Raw genomic sequence first — 19,001 nt, forward strand, 5'->3', positions numbered from 1 at the left:
CTTTCAGCCATTTATCCGAATTTTGGTCAATCTTCTAGTCCTGTTCCGGAGAATAACAAGGGCTATCTACTCTCATGATGAGGACAAACAATATTACCCAGGTTTAAAATACTGCAAAGTAACAGCTTCAGTTTCTGCCTGGTTTTGAGATCAAAACCAGACAAGGAAGAACACCGTCATATACAGAAGCTGCTCCTATAAATTCTGTCCTCAATTCCACACCACTAAGGTTAGAGACTGCAACTTTATAGTTCAGAGACTGAGTGATGGTGGGAAACATTCCTGCGGTCACACAGTGACAAAAATCCAATGAAAAGCCCCCTGCTGAAGCCTGCCCAGCATGCTCTGAGAGTTTCCTGGAGAGAGGCTCACCAGCCACAGCTGCTTGCCCTCTGGCACTCGAACAACCACAGTCAGATCGTTATCAGTAACATCCAGGACGATTTGGTCCTCAGAAACCACCAGGCTCCGGCAACCGTAACCGTGTGGGCAGAAATTGGCATTGGTCTGACCTGAAAAGACAAGAAATGTGTTGGTCTCACACATCCCTCCAGTTCCCATCACATCCTCCCAGTTTGGAAGGGGTAAGTCATTTTTGCAATCCCTGAAGAACCCACAGTCATCCTCTGGCATGGAAAACTTCCATGGCTTCTGCCAGGCAGCAGCTTCCCCAGGTCCCTGCTCTTCTCACCTTGCCAGATGCGCCCACCATTGATGAGCACTTCCACGGGGAAGGTGGGGTGGTTGGGCTGGTAGAAGTGCAGGATGAAGGCGTAGCGTCCCAGGCTCTGGATCTGGCTGTTAAACACCACTGCAGCCTGCCCCAAAACGGGAGAACACAGACAAAAATCCACGTCTGACGCCTGCACCCACAGCTGGGACGTTTTTTAATCATTGCACAGATTTGTGGTCTTATTGCACAACTGCCAGGTCTTGAGAATTCAGTCAGTCAAGCCCCTCTACCCTCTCCCCTCTAATGCTGCCACCTGAAAAACTTTTCCTGGGACTCCAGAGAATCAAACAAGGTTGGATAAAGCCAGGAAAGGTGAGTCCACAGGAATTACAGCTTCAGGGAGAAGTTTAAAGCTCAGATTAAATCCTAAAAATGCTAATTGATAAAGCATTTATCAACAGGTAAGGAAAATTTCTCCCTGCCCCAGTGGTCCAGTGTCACAGCACCAGCAAACCAGCCCAAGCCCCTGTGCCCCTACCTGTGGGGACTGCAGGAGGATGAGCTCTGCAGTGGGGTCCATCGCCGTGGGAGGACGAGGAGCAGGCTCCACCGGCACCCCAGCTGGAGCCACATGCACAGCCTGAGCCAGGGGCACCTCTGGGGCGATGGGCAGAACCTGGGCACCCTCCAAAACAATCGACTGAGAAAGCTTCAGGAACCTCGAGGGGACACAGGAGCTGCTGAAAAGCAAGGAGTAAAGAGGATGTGAGTATCTCCAGAAAGAAAGAGAGGCTCTGGGGGCCTGGCAGGAAGCATGCCCTGTAACTCCTGGTGGATCACAACGTGTGCCTGCTGAGGGAGAGCTCACCACCAGCACCCCTGGGGCTCTGGAATATGGGCTCAGCAGGAAGAACAGGAGCCTGGCACAGGCTAACTCCTCTGCAAATAATTATTTGAAGCAGTGTCAAAAATTTGGATACATCGACTGTCTTGCTGTCCGTGAGCAAGCACAGAACACCTATTTGGGATGACACTAGAGTGCCTGCCCCAGGAGGCAGAGTGGGGCTCAGGTACAGGACCATCAGTCTGACTCCCGGTCTGAAGCAAGGAGCTACCTCAGCTAGAGATTTCTTCATCAAGATTTTACACAGCCTCTGAGCCTGAGGGAAGCTGGACAAGGAAATTTTTTTGGAAATAGTCCTGTTCATGCTAAAGCTAAGGGGGACCTGAGACTCTCACCTGTTGGATGAGAAGGTGCCATGGACGCTGATGCAGTGCACCTTCGGCTCGATGAGCTCCATGGTGAACTGTGCAGCAGGGATCAGGTACACTTTGTGCTGCCACATGGGAGACAGACACCTGGTTATGTGACAGCCTCTGCCACTGCAGCCACAGCAGCCCCTGTGCCCAGCAGCCACTCCAGCTAGTGCACAGCACTCACACCTCTGCTTACTGCCCCTCCTTTCCCTGGCACAAGCCTTAGGGCGTTTAGAAGCTCCACATATTGAGGGGATTCTTCTACCCTTGGCTAAACAAGGAACATCTTCAAGATAAAAAAGGAACTGCCCCACTGCTACAGAGCTCCCTCTGCAAGAGCAGCTGTCCCTTCTCATCTCCTCCCCAATCCCAGCCCCATGATCAAAACTGACCACGTTCTCCACTTGGACTGGTCATGACACAGGCTAATGTCCAGTATTCAGCCCAAACAGGACTAGAAAACCCCCACTAAGATCCAGCATCCAACCCACACAGGACTGGAAAACCCTTCTCCAGGCTGGCTCCCAGCCCAGCCTTTCCTCCCTGTGACCTGTTGACAGAGCTGCCCCCAGAGTGAGCCTTACCAGGAAGAAATCAGCCAGATCAGAGGTGAAACGAACAGTGGCCTCTGAGGTGAGTTCAAAAGTTGCCATTTGACTCTGGGAATCCACAGCAATCCCTCGACAAAGGAAACTGTAAGAGAAACACACATTCTCTAGCCAGCCTTGCACAGGGTCATGACCCGTTTCTTGTCCTTCTGTGTCCTGAGGGGATTTACACAAAGTCCCTGGAAATCTTTTGATGTTTTTTCTGGCTGCTCACAAGAGCAAAGTTTTCCAAGGACACCCCGAACATTTGTTTCCTACTGCAAAGATTGCAATCTGAAGTCAGACAGGGTTTGACCTGTCTCCAATAAACCTGCCCATAGGTCACTCCCTAAGTCAAGGTCCCTACCAACGCATGCAGCTGTGAACAGATGCAAAAAGATCATCTCCTGGCAGAGGCAGGAACATACTTCCCTGAGATGGGATGGCCAGCCACTAAAATCCGTGTCCAGCTAGAACGAGTCTGGACACACGGAGCTGAGATGGACAACACCGAATTGCTTTGTTTACGTGACAAAGCTCAGCTGGAGGGGAGGCTGTCCTTGCCATGGCAGGGAACTGGACCCTTTCCCCCCCAGGTGCCCATACCTGTAGACGCAGGGGTAGAAGGTGAACGTGCCCGGCTGCGTGGGCGCGTGCGGCGAGCTCACGGCGATGCCCACGCTCTGCAGGGCGTTGGTGTTGGCATATTCCACCAGCAGCACGTACTTCCCAGGCTGGGCCACGGGCAGGGACAGCTGCACTTCCACCTGCAGGACAGAGGGATGACTGAGGGAGGGTGTGCAGGATGCCCGTGCTACAAACCAGCCTCCTCCGCAGCTCAGGGGATGACACAACAAATCTCATCAGATCCTTGTCAACCTTCACATGTGAGAGCCTGGGTTTGGGTGCCCTGAACGGGGCACACAGCTGCAGACAGCTGCACGGGTGTAAAGCCTTTCTGCTCACCTGCCAGGTGTAGGTAAAGCTCCAGACAGGGGAGGCAGGGGGGTGAGAGCTGCAGTGGCTGGGAGAGGGACAAAACTGAAGTGCCACTCACATCACTGCCACTGCAGGTGGCCATCCAGGGGTGGGAGGGGGTGAGCTGCTCCGTGGGACACAGCCTGGGGAGCCGGTTGTCCAGCCTGCACACTGCATCCACCCCTGGCACGGCAGGGAAGCCCTCCACAGACAGGTACTTGTACAAGAGGCAGCTGGAAACAGGCAGAAAAAACAAAAAAGTGAAGTACAAAAGTTACATCATGATTATAAAAGAGCAGCCACACAGCCTGGACCCAGCCAAGTTTGCAAAAGGCTTTGGTCTATCAGGAGGGCCAAGGAGCAGCTCTGGTCAGTGGACAGCAAGACTGGGCATTACAGCACCAGGGAGAGCAGCAACAACAAAAAGCTTCTGCCCTTGCAATGGGTTTTATCCTGGGGACCACTCTATAGTGGATGGGACCACCAGTGTCCAGAGCTCAGAAAGCCTTCTTGTCAACATGGACAGAAATGTGCTGGGCAAGCAGATGCACTGAGATGCTCCAAACACTACCAGACTCTGTTAATTTTAAACAGTCCAGCAAAATCTACTCATGGCAGCCATTTCTGAGGAGACACAACCACACACAGCCTGGCACTGGGAACCCAGCCCAGCAGAGGTGGGCTGCGGTGTCACTGGGCGAGCTGGCCCTCCAGGGTCCATGAGAAAGCACAGACTGGCTGTATCATGGATGGGGAGATCTATGGGTTGGCTTTCTGGGCCAGTGCAGGTTCCACGAGCTTTAGCACCACAGCCGAGTGCTCTACAAAGCAGTTTTACTGCATCACAGAGGACAGGCTGTGTCTACTCCTTAACCCGGGGCCAAGAGGAGCTGAGCAAGCCCCACACAGCACAAAGATGTGCAGATCCTTACTTCTGGGTGGCTTGTTCAGGGGCTGGCTGGTAGACACAAGGCTCCGTGACCTTCAGCTGCAGGATTGGTGCTTCGTAATACGAGCTGGGCAGCAAAACCAGATAGTCCTAGGAGGAGAGATGGGAAAGGTGTTACTGTGCTTGGGACACCTGCCCCCAGGGAGCTGCTGAAGCCCCCACGGTGTGTGGAGCACGGGGCCTTACCAGCAGCACACCCTCTGCTTCAACAACCAGGGACCAGGTGTTGGGGTTGAGCACGAAGGGCTCCCCAAAGCTGTTCTGAGGGACAGTGACAAAGGCTGGCTCCGTGCTGGGAGCAAAGACGATCTGCTTGGTCTGCTCTGTACCTGGAAGGGGAGGGATGAGAGGCTGTGAAGGGACTGGAATGGAAAACCCGGGGCTGGACACAGGGAGGTTATGTCAGCGAAGCAGCTTTGTGGGGCAGTGGGGAGTGACAGGTTCCCACTCTCTCGGTGCACCACAATCCCACACTGTCCTGGAACAGAGACAACCACTTTCAATCTGCTCAACAGCCTAATGGGAGGAAGAAATATAAATCACTGCAATCCTGAATGCAAATCCAGAGCTCTCACAGTGTGCTGTGAGACTGCAGAGCACAGAGCGTTGCAAGCCAAGGAGCTAGAAAAGGAAAGAACTCATCTGTGAAGAGTTAACCGTGAGACAGACAAAAAAGAATTGCCCAGATACATTTTTCCTCAGGGAAATTCTGACCCCAGCTCCACAGGCAAGACATCTGTCTTCTGGCAAACTTTCAGGCCCCCAAGGTGTGCTCCTGTCTTTCTTCCTGCCAACCACAGACTCTGCACTCGAGACTCAGACATTATTTTAAACTGACAGGAGAGAATGGGTGCAAGGCGTGATCCTGCTGCTGCTGAACAGCTCCTTGGCTCATCTGACAGTCCCACAACCTCCTCATTAATGGATGCAATCACAAGAGAACACCTAGAAGCAGCCCAGTAGTCTCAGGAGCTTTGGAAGAGCACAGGTGAGAGGGATTCACCAGGAATGGCTGCACGGCGAGCAGATGAGATGAAGAAGGAAGTGGAGAATGTGGCACACTCACTGTCCTGGTGTGGTACATGGACATCAGGGCACAACACACAGGGCCAGAAGCTAAAGCAAGGGCTTGTGCTACCACTGGTGTGATTGATAACCCCTTCCCACGTGTGGCAGCTCTGTGACATGCCTGGCATCAGCTGAGGCTGGGACCTCACTTTTCCAGATGGGAAGCAGAGGTGAGTGGAGAGATTTCCCTGAACTGGCAACAGGGTCGATTTATTGACAGGTTGAAGTTTCACGTCCCTTTGAGGCAATACACAACTCCAACTGAGACAGCTTCTGGAGGAGGAATGGAAGGAACCAGGCTGAAAATCCCATACTTGGAGAAGGCTTCCCCTTTTGCAAGCCCCATCTTCCAACTTCTTTCCAGGCAGCTTGTCCTTTGCCATGTGAAGCCCTTTCCATCTGGACATGAGGTGGCTCAGCACTCCAGAAGCCTCCCAAAGATGCTGCCCTCCTGGGTCCTGTTGTTAGTACATCAGTTTGGCTGCTTGTCCTCAGCACTAGAAAAATCACATTGTTTCTGCACAAGCAGTGAAGCACTTTTTAAGGCAAACGAGCTCTGCTGCTTGGGTAGGACAGATTAAATTAACTTCCTGACCTTTGGTGGGATCCGAAAGCCATAACCATGGCTCCTGCTCTTCTTATTCTTCTGCTGTGTAATATGACTGGACATAAAAATAAGCCATTTTTCCTCTCAAAAAGATAAAAAGAAGTCAGAAAAACAGTACTTTGGCAATTCAGATCTTGCATATCACATCAAAGGCAGAACCTGTGTCAACTCAAGACAGAGGAGAGAACTCCACACGCTGATAAATTAGGTAGGTAGTGTTGACAGCCTTGTGCTGTGCACGTGTGGTCTGGAGGAAGAGCTTCAGCAGGACCGTGCTGCTGTGGCATCTGAAGGGGTAAAATCCACCAGCCAACCACCCACCACGGCCTCAGGTGTGGCCCCATGTAGTCTTGCTCAGATTGGTTCCCAGAATATTTGCTGTCCGGATTTCTAGGCTTGTTCAGACATCTTTTGGTGGCTCTTCTCCAGCAGCTCATGGCTTGATGAGAGGACACTGCACCCGAGTGCAATGCCGGTGTAAGACGTGGAATTCCATGGCACTTCCAAGCCCCACACCTCATGTGAAGCCAGCAGCCTGGCTTGGGAGAAGCACATGGGAAAGGCAGGACTGCCACATCAGGGCATCTGGTAAATAAAACCACACCCAGCTGCCCAAGTTTGGATCCACTTCCCAGCTCTTGGCCCATTCTGGTTTTGTGGAGAGTCAGCTCAGTTTTGCCTGGGTCGCTAGGGTGATCTCGTCCCGTGCTGGAAAGGTTGTGTGGAATTGTACAACAGCTTTATCTCCCACCAGCCTGGCTGGTATCAGTCCTCAGCGTGCAGCCCCAGGGCTGGGCTCACCTTGCTGCTGCTTTGGTAAATAAAGGGGGCTGCAAACTCAAATCAGCCTTTCAACTGGGAGAGCAGGACTAACGGGTAAAGCCATATGGAAGCGTCTTCTGGAAAGGATGATGCAGAAGGCTGCCTGGGATGGGGAGGAGGTGGCGATGGCACAGGGAAGCAGAGCAGTCTGGGATCCTTACCTCTCCTTCGTGGCTGATAAGCTGTAATTTTGCCATACACAGTGGCCCCTCCTGAATTAATATACCTCAGGATGACATGGAACAGATAGAGCTCTGCCTCCTTCACGTCTACAGTGACTCTGATTTTATTCTGCAAAAAGCAAAAGAGCACACGGGGCACACATCACTGAGGGGGCAGCTCCTGAGCGCCCACCCCCTCTGGGGAGGGCCTGGCCCACCTGCCCTACCTGCCTGCCTGCCTGCCTCTCTTCCCCCTCCCTCGCCAGCCCACGGCGCGGCTCTGGCCGGCCACCTGACACGGGCACACTTGGGACGGACACACCTCGGGGCAGGAGAAGGGGCAGAGGAGCAGTGTCGCAGCGTGGGATGATGCTCTGAGTTAGTCTAGAAGTGAAAAATGCACTTACAGTTGCCACAAACATTAAACTTTCCTTCCTCAACGACCGAGACCCTCCCTTCCACACTGGCGGGCCCCCGGCTGACGTAGCGGAAGACGAGGCGGAAGAGGTCGGGGGAGGTCACATTGAGAGTCACCACTACCTTGGGCTGGTGGGAGAGAGAAAGGGGAGAGAAGCAGAGCACACCTTCAGTTACCTCCACCGCCCACGCCGCCGGCCCAAGCGCAGCCGCTCGGCTCACTGCTCCCAAAGCAACATGCCACAGCGCCAGGAGGAGACAAGCACACGGACCCTACTGCTCACGGCACCTCGGGGTACGCCTGGGGCCGGCCACCCAGCGAGCAACCTGCCTGTGGGAGGGGGTGGGAAGGCTGTGGTCGCATCTGGAAGATGCTGTGGCACAGCAGGGTGGCTCAGCTGGCCTGGTTATAGGAAGTTGTTGCTCTTGTTATCGGCGTGCTGCTTTTGGGTTTAGTGCTGCGTCCAGCCGCCAGGTACCAAACTCCTGCCCTTGGGGCTCTGCCCAGCTGCCTACACAAGGGGCTGGGAATTGAGCTGGTGCCTTGTCCTCAGGAATGTGCAGTGCTAAGGACCAGCAAGGCTAATGGACCATAGAACTGATGGCACATCTCCCCTCCACCTCTCTGGACACTGCTCGGCCAGACCCTGGCGAAGGAGATGCTTAAGTCTGACCCATTTCAAAGAGAATTAGGCGTAAATAACCTCCTGCCTACAGGGCAAAGGTGGGGTCTGCCCAGGGAGACCTCTAATGAAGTCCAAAGCTCCAGTTATACACTATCTTCCCCACTGGAGAGCAAACTGGAAGGGTTTTGATGGTAACAAACTACAGTAAGACCTGCCAGCAGAAAGCCACATCTCAGCCCCTCTGTCAAGGTCTATTAGCTCAAACACCGAGGCTGCATGCAACACTGGAGCTATGAGCTTGAGCATGAGCTCCGTCCTTAAGCTTTAAGGCAGGGATTTTCTCAAGGGAGCCCACAGGGGTTCACTGTTTAGCTCCTACCTAAAATTCAGTGGGAAACAGTCCCTCTGTTATTTCGCCTAAGCACAAAAGTGTGAAGAAAACTGATAGTACATGCACCAGAGTAAGGAGCATCTTACATGGGACAGGACTGTCAATCACTGCTCTGTATTCCATCCCCAAACACACACACACTTCCGCAGAGGCCATGCAAAAGAAACCACCAAGAAGAGAAAAAGAGTCAGCAGAAAAAACAGCTTCACTTCTAGGACTTACACAACTCCAGGTTAGCATAAACCATTGTTACAGCAAACCAGCTAACAGCAAGGGCAAAGGCTGAAGGGTAACAAGAGGTCCAAGCTGAACACGGCAGCTGAGGAGGAGATACTTATTTTTGGAAAAGGGAGGAAAGGTTATGCAGAGTTATAGGAAAGAGCAGAGTCAGTTAAAAGAGGAACAAGGAAACCGAGAGACAGTGTTTATAGACATCCCTGTAAGTAACCACCACGCTACCACCTTTGTCTAAACGGATTAGGATATCATGGGATTCCCAGTTCAGGATCTTTCCCCTCATCAGTCTATGCCACCCCCAGCACTACAGGAAATATCTGCACAAACAGGCTATATATACACTGTGCTGTTTATGTTGGCCATCCTGTGGCTTTGGGGGTTTCAGGAGCACTTGGGGTGAAAGATGTGTGCCAAAAGCACATCAGTCCTCCACCGGCCACATCCTCCCCGCGGGGAGCTGGGCTGGGCTGCAGCCACCAGGCGTACCTGGATGGAGGACATCTGCGCATATCCTCTCCAGCTGAAGCCCTCGAACTCCAAGGGGTTGTAGCCAAAGCGCACGGCCCGGCCGGACGGCGTGGTGCCTTCCTCCAGCTCGAATTTCAAGTGGTGAAGGTCAGGGAAATAATGGTCGCGTGCCGGTCTGGGGAACAGAGAGAGCGCCGTCACCTGCCGGGCGCGGCAAGAGGACACCTCCGCCAGGCTGATGTGACAGCAGCCGGGACAATGAGGTCCCCATCCCCGTGGTGGCACAGGACACCGTGGGAGGCAGAGCGGGCCAAGGTGCAGCTTACTGGGTGCAGGTGGGACCCCGTGTGCTCTGCCGGCAGCGACAGGCTCCGCTCCGCTCCTCGCAGGACGGCCCCAGCGCCCCGCCGACGTCGCAGCGGCAGCCTGCGGGCAGGAAGCGCCTGTTTACATTCCCCCCGCGCTAACGAGCTCCTGGTCGCTAATCAAAGGCGCATCCCAGCGGGCGGGGAGCCTGGGGCCACTATTTTTATTCCATTGTATCCGTTTTCATATTTGGCGCCGGCCCCACTTGGATGGACTCTTCTTCCACCTCAGCGCCGAGCTATTTCCAGGCGGCTGATGGAACGAGGTCTGCAAACCCTCACGGCCGGGCGCTGCAGCCCTGCCACCAGCCGTGCCAGCACCGCCTGGGATGGCTCAGAGCAACCAGATCCCCTCCTCTGCTTCTCCCCATGGACACGGTGCAGAGTGGCCATGCCCACCCTCCCCCAGCACGAGGAAGGAGCATTGCTGCAAGGGTGTGACCAGTGGCTCAAACACACCAGTTTCTGGTACCCAAAGGGGTACCTTACCCGCTGTTCGCTCCCCAGCCTGACAGACCTGTGTCCAGTAGTGGAAAAGCATGACCTCAGATCTCCAGACTCACAGTAATCCCCAGCCCATGCTCTGGGCTGTGGTATAGAAATCACAGAACCGAGGTTGGAAGAGACTTTTAAGATCGTTGGATTCCAGCCATCACAACCCAGCACTGCCACCACAACCCTTAGAGCACTTCACCACATCTCCCCAAAAATGATGACCCAAAACAGAAGGTGGGACATCTCTCGCCCCTTTTCTCCAAGGTCACCAACAGGTCAGCCTGAGCAGTGGGGTCAGTTCTGGTGGCCCCCCTCACTCACCGAGCACATCACAGAAGGGGCTCACCTTGGCAGCCAAAGTAATTTGCGTTCTCCATGTTGAAGTAGCCGTCCCTGCAGGCCGAGCAGAACTGCCCACACACGTTGGCTTTGCAGAAGCACTGCCCATCGCCCTGGGAGAGAAGCAGGCAAGGAAATTCATTCCCTCCCGTTGCTTGTCATGGCTAAGCTGCTCCTCAGTTATTTGGGTTCTGGTCTGAGACACTGCAGAAGCAGCAGTTTGAGATTCATGCTCCACACGGCTTCCTGCGCGTGGGTGGGCCAGATAAGGGCCAGATAACTTAAATTACCCAACAATGCAGGCAAACAAAAATCCAGGCATCCTGGGACAGACCCAGAAATATTTAGGTGACTAATTTATGACAGGTTTTAATCCCACATTCTCATGCAAGCCCAGATTGTGGTGCAAGCGCTGAGAGCTCAGGGTTGGGGCCTGTCCAGCAGCTGCTGGGAGAGACGGAGCTGAGCGCTCCCAAGACAGAGGAGCCTGGAAGCAGAGGAACAAACCCACCTGCCGGCACTCCGCGATTCCGCTGACCGTGCCCTTGGTGTCACACTTGCAGCCTGAGGAGAGGGAGATGAACAAAAAAGCCAGAAGGTCAATCAGCCCCTGAGAAGAAGCCTGATGGGGTCAGCACCCACCACACCAGAGGACACTGGATGGGGCAAGAGGAGCCAGGAACTGGTCAAGCAGAAGGTAGCCCTGCATAAGGGCTCAGATTTCATTTTGGACAGCTGCTGTCAAGGACACAGCTACCAAAGACATTTGCCTTTTCTGCATATTTGGCCATAAAAAAATTAAGTATCTGCAGGGAGGGCTGAGAATGGCGTAACTCATTGCATGAGCCCTCTGTTTCATCCCAAGCAAAAAGCTCCAGGCTCTGGCCTTTCCCCTTTCCACATGAGGGCTGCCCAGAGGACTCCAACTTTGATACATCACTCCTGGGTGAAGATGGAAGGAAGGCCATTGCTACCAACCCTCCACTGCTCACTGGCTTGGGTTTGGCCCTTTCCCCACGGAGGGGTCTTCTGTGGGCTGTGCAAATGCCATTTCCTTACTCAGGCAGCCATAGGGGTTCTCTGGAGTCAGGTTCCAGTATCCAGGCTTGCATCTGTCACAGGCTGGACCTTCAACGTATGCCCGACACGCACAGGAGCCCTGGGGAGAGGCAGGGGGAAAAAAGAGCAGGTGAGAATTTGCAGCACAGTGGTTGAACGTGGCTGGTTCTCTGGCTGAGCTTAAGGAAGGACTTGATCCAGAAAAAGAGATAAAGTAGATCATACAAAATGACCTGCAGGGGTTGTGGTAGGCTCATTTGATACTCACCGAGGCCAGCGAGGGATCTGCAGTCTCCAACCCTGCTGGGTTACAGGAGCCCACTAGAAAAGAGGGACAAAAGAACGGATTTATAGCGCTAGCTCACCCCTTGGCTGTCCCTAAGTGGGGTTATTTCTCCCTTTGCAAAGCTTTTGGGGGATGATAAACGCATTTACCAGCACCCAAGAGACCGGAGTGTCCCAAGAGATCAGGGAAAAGGGGCTACCTTGGCAGTGGGGGAAGCCGTAGGCGCCAGGCACGCAGCTGTCACAGCGCAGCCCCGTCACCTTGGGCCGGCAGCTGCACTGCCCCGTGTCCTGGTCACAGGTGCCATGCAGGGACCCCTCCCGGGAGCACTGGCAAGCTGCAAGAGAGGGGAGAGAGCTGCTGGAGCGGCACTCAGGGCTTCCCAGCAACAGCCTCTTTTGTCTGCCTGACCTTCACCTAAAGCAGCCAGACGTGGATTATAAATAATATTCTCATTCTTTGCTTTTGGTTAAAACCACCCCATCTTTTAAGAAAAACAATAGAAGTCTCAATGTTTATCACATCCATTCACATAGATTTATGTGTATTTCAGAGGCAGGGAAGAGTTTTGTTTGAGGAGAAGGGGTGTGATCTCATCCCCCAAAAGTCAGTCGCCAGTGGCGTATCAGACCCTACGAAATCCCAAACACTCAAGAGCCGCATGGGAAATGGTTCTACAGCTTCTGGAGAACCTGCTGCCCATGAATGCACAGAGATCCACTGCCCAATCACAGGAAAGGTCAGCAAGCTGCCAGGGAGCTGCCCGTGCCTTCCCTGCCCAGACAGCACACCCCAAATCCCTGCCAAAGGAGACATTCTGGGCTGTCACCCCCACACTGGCTAACAGCGAAAGACTGCTCAGGAAACAACAGATTTTAAAACAATATAAAAATCAGGTGGTTCTTTTCTCTCATTGCTGTGGGTCTTCTACAGCTCTGCAATGTGGCTGTGGCTTTATGAGACAAAAAAAAAAAAAAAGTGACTACTGAACTCCTGTGAGATCATTTCATCTCTGCCTCCAGCCTCTTCAAAGGCATATTGCCGGCATCAGCATTTGGGAGGAGTGTTCTGCCAGCTGGCATGGCCCAGGAGTCCACATTTAGTACTGTGCAAGAGGGTGATGATGCTCTTTTGTTGCTTCAGGGAAACTGCATCACGGATTACTTTTAATGAGCAGTAAATTCTTGCTGGGAGACGTAAGAGTACATCTGGCTTCCAGTCGGGACTGCTGACAGGGAGGGAGATGGGGACACTCTGCCCAGAGCTGGGGAAGGCTGGTCAGAGGATCTGGGGCTGCAGGCACCTGCCACAGGCACTGCCCAGTCCTGGCACCAGCAGCAATAGCCCAGGAGTGATGCAGTGCCCAGGGAAATGGATAGGATCAGAATCATTACAGTTGGAAAAGACCTCTAAGATCACCATCCCGCAGCACTTCCAAGCCCACCACCAAACCATGTCCCCAAGTGCCTCATCTACACAGTTTTTAAATCCTCCCAACGACGGCGACTCCACCACTGCCCTAGGCAGCCTGTGCTAATGCCTGACAACTGTTTTGGTGAAGAAATTTTTCATAATACCCAACCTAAAAGTCCCAGGGTGCAATCTGGGGCCAACTCCTCTTGTCTTGGTAGAAGAGACCGACCCCGGTCTGGCTACACCCTCCTCCCAGGTGGTCGTAGAGACCGGTAAGGTGTTACTCACGTGTGCAGCTGGGATATCCATAGAAGCCCAGGGCACACTGGCTGCAGGTGTGTCCTGCAAAATTCCCGTGGCATCGGCACTGCCCCGCTGGGCTGCAGTTGTTGTCCACTGCACCCCGGGAATCGCAGGAGCAAGCTGTAAGAGCAGGACTCTGGTGATCCCTGTGATCTGTGGCCAAGCACTGCTGGTCTGAACCATCATCCAGCCCCCCAGGAATTAGTCGCTTCCATCAGGAAAAATTAATTTCTTAATCCCTTGGCAAATCACGCATCGTTTTCAGAGCCATACCAGGAAAATGCCACAGAGGGGTCTTTACAGCCCATTCAATGTTCCCCAGCAGTTTAGTAGGTTAAAGCACTAAAATTACACCCCAAAAAGGCATAAACTGAGACACCAGGTCACAGCAGGGTTGTGATGAGGAAGTGTGACTGATAAAAACTGCTCTGTCTTCCAGGCTTTGCTATGATCCATGACCTCCAAAACGAGCCTGCCAAATTCACAGTGCAAACCACATGGATCTGATACTGAGAAACACCAAAATCTTACAAGAACAGGTATGTTTTCAAGGCAGCAGGAGCTGCCAGGTGCTCACCGTAGCAGTGGGGGTAGGAGTGGTACCCAGGGCTGCACTGCTCACACCGTGGCCCAGCAAACTCGGCTCTGCAGAAACAATTCCCGGCGGAGTCGCATCCTCCCGGCAGCGTCCCGACCGCGCTGCAGCCGCACACTGCAACACAGAGACCACCCGCCCTGAGCCGGGAGCACGGCACAGAGCTCACGGCAAAACTGTCCTTTCCTGGCGTTCTCAGACTGGCATTAGGTGCTGCTCTAAGCGTTCAAACCAGCAGACTCTGCCCGTGGCATGCATTCTCTGAAACACCCACAAAACCACTTCCCAGTCCTTCAGACCCCTGCCAGAGGACTCTGGCTGTGTGTCCCCACCCAGGCCCGTGAAGGACAGATGCTCACACTGGCACAGAGGGTAGTTGAAGTAGCCTGGAGCACACTGGTCACAGGAGTGCCCTTCAAATCCTGTCCGGCACAGACACTGCCCTGTCTCGCTGTCACAGGTGCCATCGTACTGACCAGGGCCAGAGCACTGGCAGGCTGCAAAGCAACAAGGGCATTAGTAAACAAGCAGGTTTTGTGTCTTCAGCCTTCCCAGAAAAGGAGCCAGAGCATCTGCTCCTCTGGGGTAGAAGAGCAGCTGCTGGAGAAAGCATGGGGAACAGAGCTGACAGCAAGCGTGCCTGGCCCATAGATCATGTTCATAGGGAACTCCTCCAGAGCCCCCCATAGCTTTAGAGAATGCTGGAGGGTCAGGTCTGGGTGGAAAACAACAGCAAAAGCGCAGACGTCATGGGAATTCATCACTTGGAAGTGGAGCTGTGGAATTCCCCCTCCCCAGCACGTGTGGAGAACAAGGAGCAGCCCAGCAGGGCGAGCCTGGGGACGCTGCCCGCCGGGTACTCACGCTGGCAGCTGGGTCCGTAGTGGCCTGGGGCACACTGGTCGCAGTGTGTTCCCTGGAAGTTGGGTTTGCACACGCACATCCCCACCCGAGGGTCCTTCCGACAGGCGTTGCCCTCCGTCCCGCCCGCGTAGCAATCGCAGTCTGGATGGGGACACACAACGGGTGACACCACACACGGCCGTCAGCCCAGCCCTGAGGTCCCACAAGGACAGGGCAGGAGCTGCCAGGAGGCAACTCAAACGCTCAAGCATTTGCTTCCAGAACCTTCCTATCAGGTGAAAATGTTCTAACCAAACCACGCCTGGCTCGCGGGGTGGCCGGGAGGGCTCAGCACCACGCTGCTGTGAAGGTGCAGGGTGGGCAGCAGGGCAATGCTGCTTCCACAAGCCCAGGCAGAGCTGATTCACTGTAGTGTGGGAATAATCAGAGCCTTCAGCTAACCAGGGTGAACTCTGGGCTTTCTCTCTGGTCACTCCGTGCTCAGATGCACCCCGAAACCTTCCCGCTTACAGGGCAGGGTGTGAGCCAGCCCTGTTGTCACCACCAGCAGTGGTGTGGGGTGCTGGGCTGGGAGAGGGAAGGACAAACGTCATCCAAAAGCCAGAGGGAGGGGGAGGTGGGGAAATGAGAAGGGAAGTGAGAAATTCCAGCTCAGGAAAGAAAAAACCTGTCTGGAAGATACAGACTCCAAAATATCAGAAGGAAGGAAAAGGTTATCTGGAGCGTGCTGGGGAGCATGAGACAGGGGACGATTCAGTGGGAAAAGAGACAGAATAAAGCACAAGGGAGTAGATGAACCAAGAGGAGTGAGCATGAGAGAGGAGGGAGGTGGAGGGGAGCAGGGATGAGAGCATGGATAAGTTTTCTAAACAACAGAGGAAGTGACACAGATAGAGTGGCTGCCCATGCATGACCCTTCAGAGGTGCCCACAGCAGAGCTCCCAGCTCAGCCACAGCCCCTCAGTGACCTTTGGGGGAGGTTCCTCACAGAGCAGAAGGGACATCCCCACATGCCTGGACCCCAGAAAAAAAAATCACACTGCCACTCTAGGCTAGAATTTCCACATCTATAAAAAGAGGATCATAAAACTTCCTTTCCCCCCAGCTCAGCTTCTGGTTGTACTCTCTTAAAACCACTCAGGGCTGCCTCATACAATGTATGTGCCCAGTGAGCTGAAGACCTGATCCTGCATTGGATGGGAGGTACAACAGAAATGACAGCACTGCCAAAGCATCAAGGAAAATTGCACTGCTTACTTATTATCTGTCCTGCAGGAAGCACTTGTTCTCCAGTATCGTTGTGAGAGAAAGCTGGAACGGCTGTGCAGAGAAAGACACATTGCACAGGTCACCACACACGCTCAGAGAAATCCTGATGGAGTATCAAGGACTTGTCAGTCCCACAGCTGAACAAAAACGTGGAACATGGAACAAAGCATGAATGTCCCACTAAACAACAATCCACTACAGCCCTCTTTAGGCTTTCATAAGAAACTGAGAGACGGAACTCCAGCCAAATGGGAACCTCCTGCTGACTGCGTTCAAAGCAGCTCAGCTCTGGTGCAGCCTCCACCCAAGCCAAATGTGGACTTGTGCCCACCTGAAAGAACTCCCCCTGGGACAGGAGTGCCACGTGGCACGGGGAAAGGACATCCCAGGAGCCACAGCTGGAGCTGCTGGCCCTTCCCGCAGCTGCTGGGGCCGTGGGCTCCCAGGTGTGAAGCCCCCACTTACGGTAGCAGTGGGGGAAGTTGAGGTAGCCCTCGGCACAGGCGTCGCAGTGCTCCCCGGTGTAGTTGGGTTTGCAGTAGCAGCGCCCGGTGAGGTCCTCACAGGTGCCATCGGTGAAGTCAGACTCACAGTTACAGCCTGCAGAGAGGGACAAGCCAGCAGCAGTGTCACTGACTGAGGCCTCAGACCCCTTATAGCAGGAAAACCTCTCAGCCTGACCCTCTGGAGCGCCCTCCCAAGTGTCACCAAGTCCAGCAGGATGTCACCGGAGAGGAGGTCACACTCACGGTAGCAAATGTATGGAGAGTCGATGGGGTGGTCAGGGGACCGATAGTATCCAGGGATGCACCTCTCACAATTAATGCCAGTGGTGTGATGCTGAAAGACAGGGGGTTAGAGGGGCATCAGTTCCTCTGCCTGCAGGATCCACATTCATCTGCCAGATTTACGAACAGCTCCAGGTTACAGACGAAGCAGCTCAGGAGCATCAGCTCACCAAACACCCAAATCTGCTCAAAATTCCACATACACCGACTTGGGAACACAGCCTTTCCTGCAAACTGTATCCTCCCATAAACACAGTGTGAGTTTCAGGTTCATACCTGACCTTGAGCCCATTTCACTTCCATCAGATAGCAAAATGTCCTGGCGTGTGCTTGGAGGGTAGGAACAAACTGTTTCCTCTCAGCAAGGAAGCACAGCCAGGAGTTTCATGCCAGTACATGAATTAATCGTCAGTCACTGTCATCTTGGGAAGGGAAGAGCTACTTTTCCACTTTCACAGAGAATGAAGACTGGCATTTTGGTGGGCAGAGAGACATCCAGGGAAATGCCAGAGCACTGTGAACTAGATGGAGATTACACAATGTGCTGGGCAGCAATTTGTCCCTTTCAATTCCGGTGCCCCAGCAAACCAAAGCTTTAGGAGGTACTGGTACTACCAGGGAACAGCTAGAAACACAAGTGCTGCTCTCATTACTGGTGCACGCTCCTTTAATCCACGGCAAAGAGACTAAATTTCCAGGCAGAGACCTAATTTAGATATCAGAGGGGCTTGGTGGAGGTCCCGGGAGGCTGAACTCCAGGTTGACAGCAGAAACAAACACAAACATTTGCAACAGCCTTTTGCAGAGAAGCTCTTCAGGCCTACCTGGCAGTCAATACAAACACCTCCCCCTTCAAACTTGTCCTCACGACTCCTGCTGGCTTTGTGCCGATCCACCTCCGGGTCGTAATAGCAGTCGTAGGCATGGCCATTGCAATTGCAGGCTGGAAAACAAAGAGATGGGAGCTAAACCACCCGTCCTCAGAGGTCCTCCAGCCACCAGCTGCATCTCAAGATGTCAGCTCTCCCTCCTGGGTTTGATGGGTTGGCTTTTCCATGAGGAAGGATCCCTGAATGCATCTGGGGCACTACACGATCTCCCAAGCTCTCTGAAGTCTTTCAGTTCAAAAGCACAGAAGCAGCAGCTCCTTCACAAGGTCTGGTCTGCAACCAGGAGAGCGCAGTGGGCACAAAATCACAAGTAAAGTATGTGCAGGCACGTATGGACGAGAAAGAAAAACTACCATGCTGTGTGGCCTCGAGTAGTCTGGTTTAGAGAGCAACATTCTTGCCTCTTTTATCCCACCCCAAACAGAGGTGAGCTGTAAAATCCAGCAGCAGCTGAGGAGGCTTTTACAAACTCAGCGGATTAAGAGCCTTTGCCACCCTGCGTTTCTAAGACAGCGCGTGGTGCAGCTCAGCGCTCCCAGCGCCGCAGAAATTCCGCTGTCGGCACTGACCAGAGGTTTCTCTAGACAAATAAAGACGTCCTGTATGTAAACGCTTCCAAACCTCACTCATCTCGCAGACGGAATTGAGCAACTCTCCTGCACGAACCCTCGGACGCAGAGGAGGAGCTGGAACGCGAGCAGAGCCAAAGCCCCACGCGGACCTTGGCGACCTCCCTGCCCGAGCCTCACCTGAAGGTCAACACCTGCGGCGCAGAGTCCCCTCTGCTGTGCCCTCCAGGTCCCCCGGCCCCAGCAGAGAACAGCTTCTCTGCAGCAGGGCGCCCAGCTGCGCTTGGCAGGAAGGGAGAGCCCGGCTCCCACTTACGCTGGCACTCGTTGGCGCTGTCGGCCGTGGCAGGCTTCCAGGGGAACTGGTTGTAGCCGGGGCAGCAGCGGTCGCAGGAGCCACCACAGGTGTTGTGCTGGCAGTCACACTGCAGCCTGCAGGGACAGCAACGGGGCACAGACAAGGATGGGGCGATGACAGGCACGTGTGACCCTGCTGTGCGTGGCTGTCACTGATCTGGTACGTGA

At 53.9% G+C, this 19,001-nt stretch overlaps 1 protein-coding gene across 1 annotated transcript in view; it reads right to left on the bottom strand.

Annotated features, from left to right (window-relative positions):
• Positions 1-19,001, bottom strand: part of LAMA5 (laminin subunit alpha 5) — an 84,610-nt gene that overhangs the window by 20,151 nt on the left and 45,458 nt on the right. The window contains exons 7-32 of the mRNA XM_040079701.1: positions 18,793-18,908; positions 17,842-17,960; positions 16,979-17,069; positions 16,695-16,829; positions 16,218-16,280; positions 14,961-15,101; positions 14,456-14,593; positions 14,079-14,213; positions 13,487-13,621; positions 11,985-12,122; positions 11,768-11,820; positions 11,500-11,599; positions 10,952-11,004; positions 10,448-10,553; positions 9,568-9,667; positions 9,260-9,416; positions 7,510-7,648; positions 4,631-4,773; positions 4,428-4,534; positions 3,575-3,728; positions 3,124-3,284; positions 2,515-2,623; positions 1,913-2,010; positions 1,212-1,413; positions 692-818; positions 373-512 (exon numbers count right to left, since the gene is read on the bottom strand). Of these exons, the coding sequence (XP_039935635.1) occupies positions 373-512; positions 692-818; positions 1,212-1,413; positions 1,913-2,010; positions 2,515-2,623; positions 3,124-3,284; positions 3,575-3,728; positions 4,428-4,534; positions 4,631-4,773; positions 7,510-7,648; positions 9,260-9,416; positions 9,568-9,667; positions 10,448-10,553; positions 10,952-11,004; positions 11,500-11,599; positions 11,768-11,820; positions 11,985-12,122; positions 13,487-13,621; positions 14,079-14,213; positions 14,456-14,593; positions 14,961-15,101; positions 16,218-16,280; positions 16,695-16,829; positions 16,979-17,069; positions 17,842-17,960; positions 18,793-18,908 (3,160 nt within the window). The remainder of the gene's footprint in view (positions 1-372; positions 513-691; positions 819-1,211; positions 1,414-1,912; positions 2,011-2,514; positions 2,624-3,123; positions 3,285-3,574; positions 3,729-4,427; positions 4,535-4,630; positions 4,774-7,509; positions 7,649-9,259; positions 9,417-9,567; positions 9,668-10,447; positions 10,554-10,951; positions 11,005-11,499; positions 11,600-11,767; positions 11,821-11,984; positions 12,123-13,486; positions 13,622-14,078; positions 14,214-14,455; positions 14,594-14,960; positions 15,102-16,217; positions 16,281-16,694; positions 16,830-16,978; positions 17,070-17,841; positions 17,961-18,792; positions 18,909-19,001) is intronic.

Source organism: Hirundo rustica, chromosome 16 (assembly GCF_015227805.2).
Source record: "Hirundo rustica isolate bHirRus1 chromosome 16, bHirRus1.pri.v3, whole genome shotgun sequence".
NCBI lineage: Eukaryota > Metazoa > Chordata > Aves > Passeriformes > Hirundinidae > Hirundo > Hirundo rustica.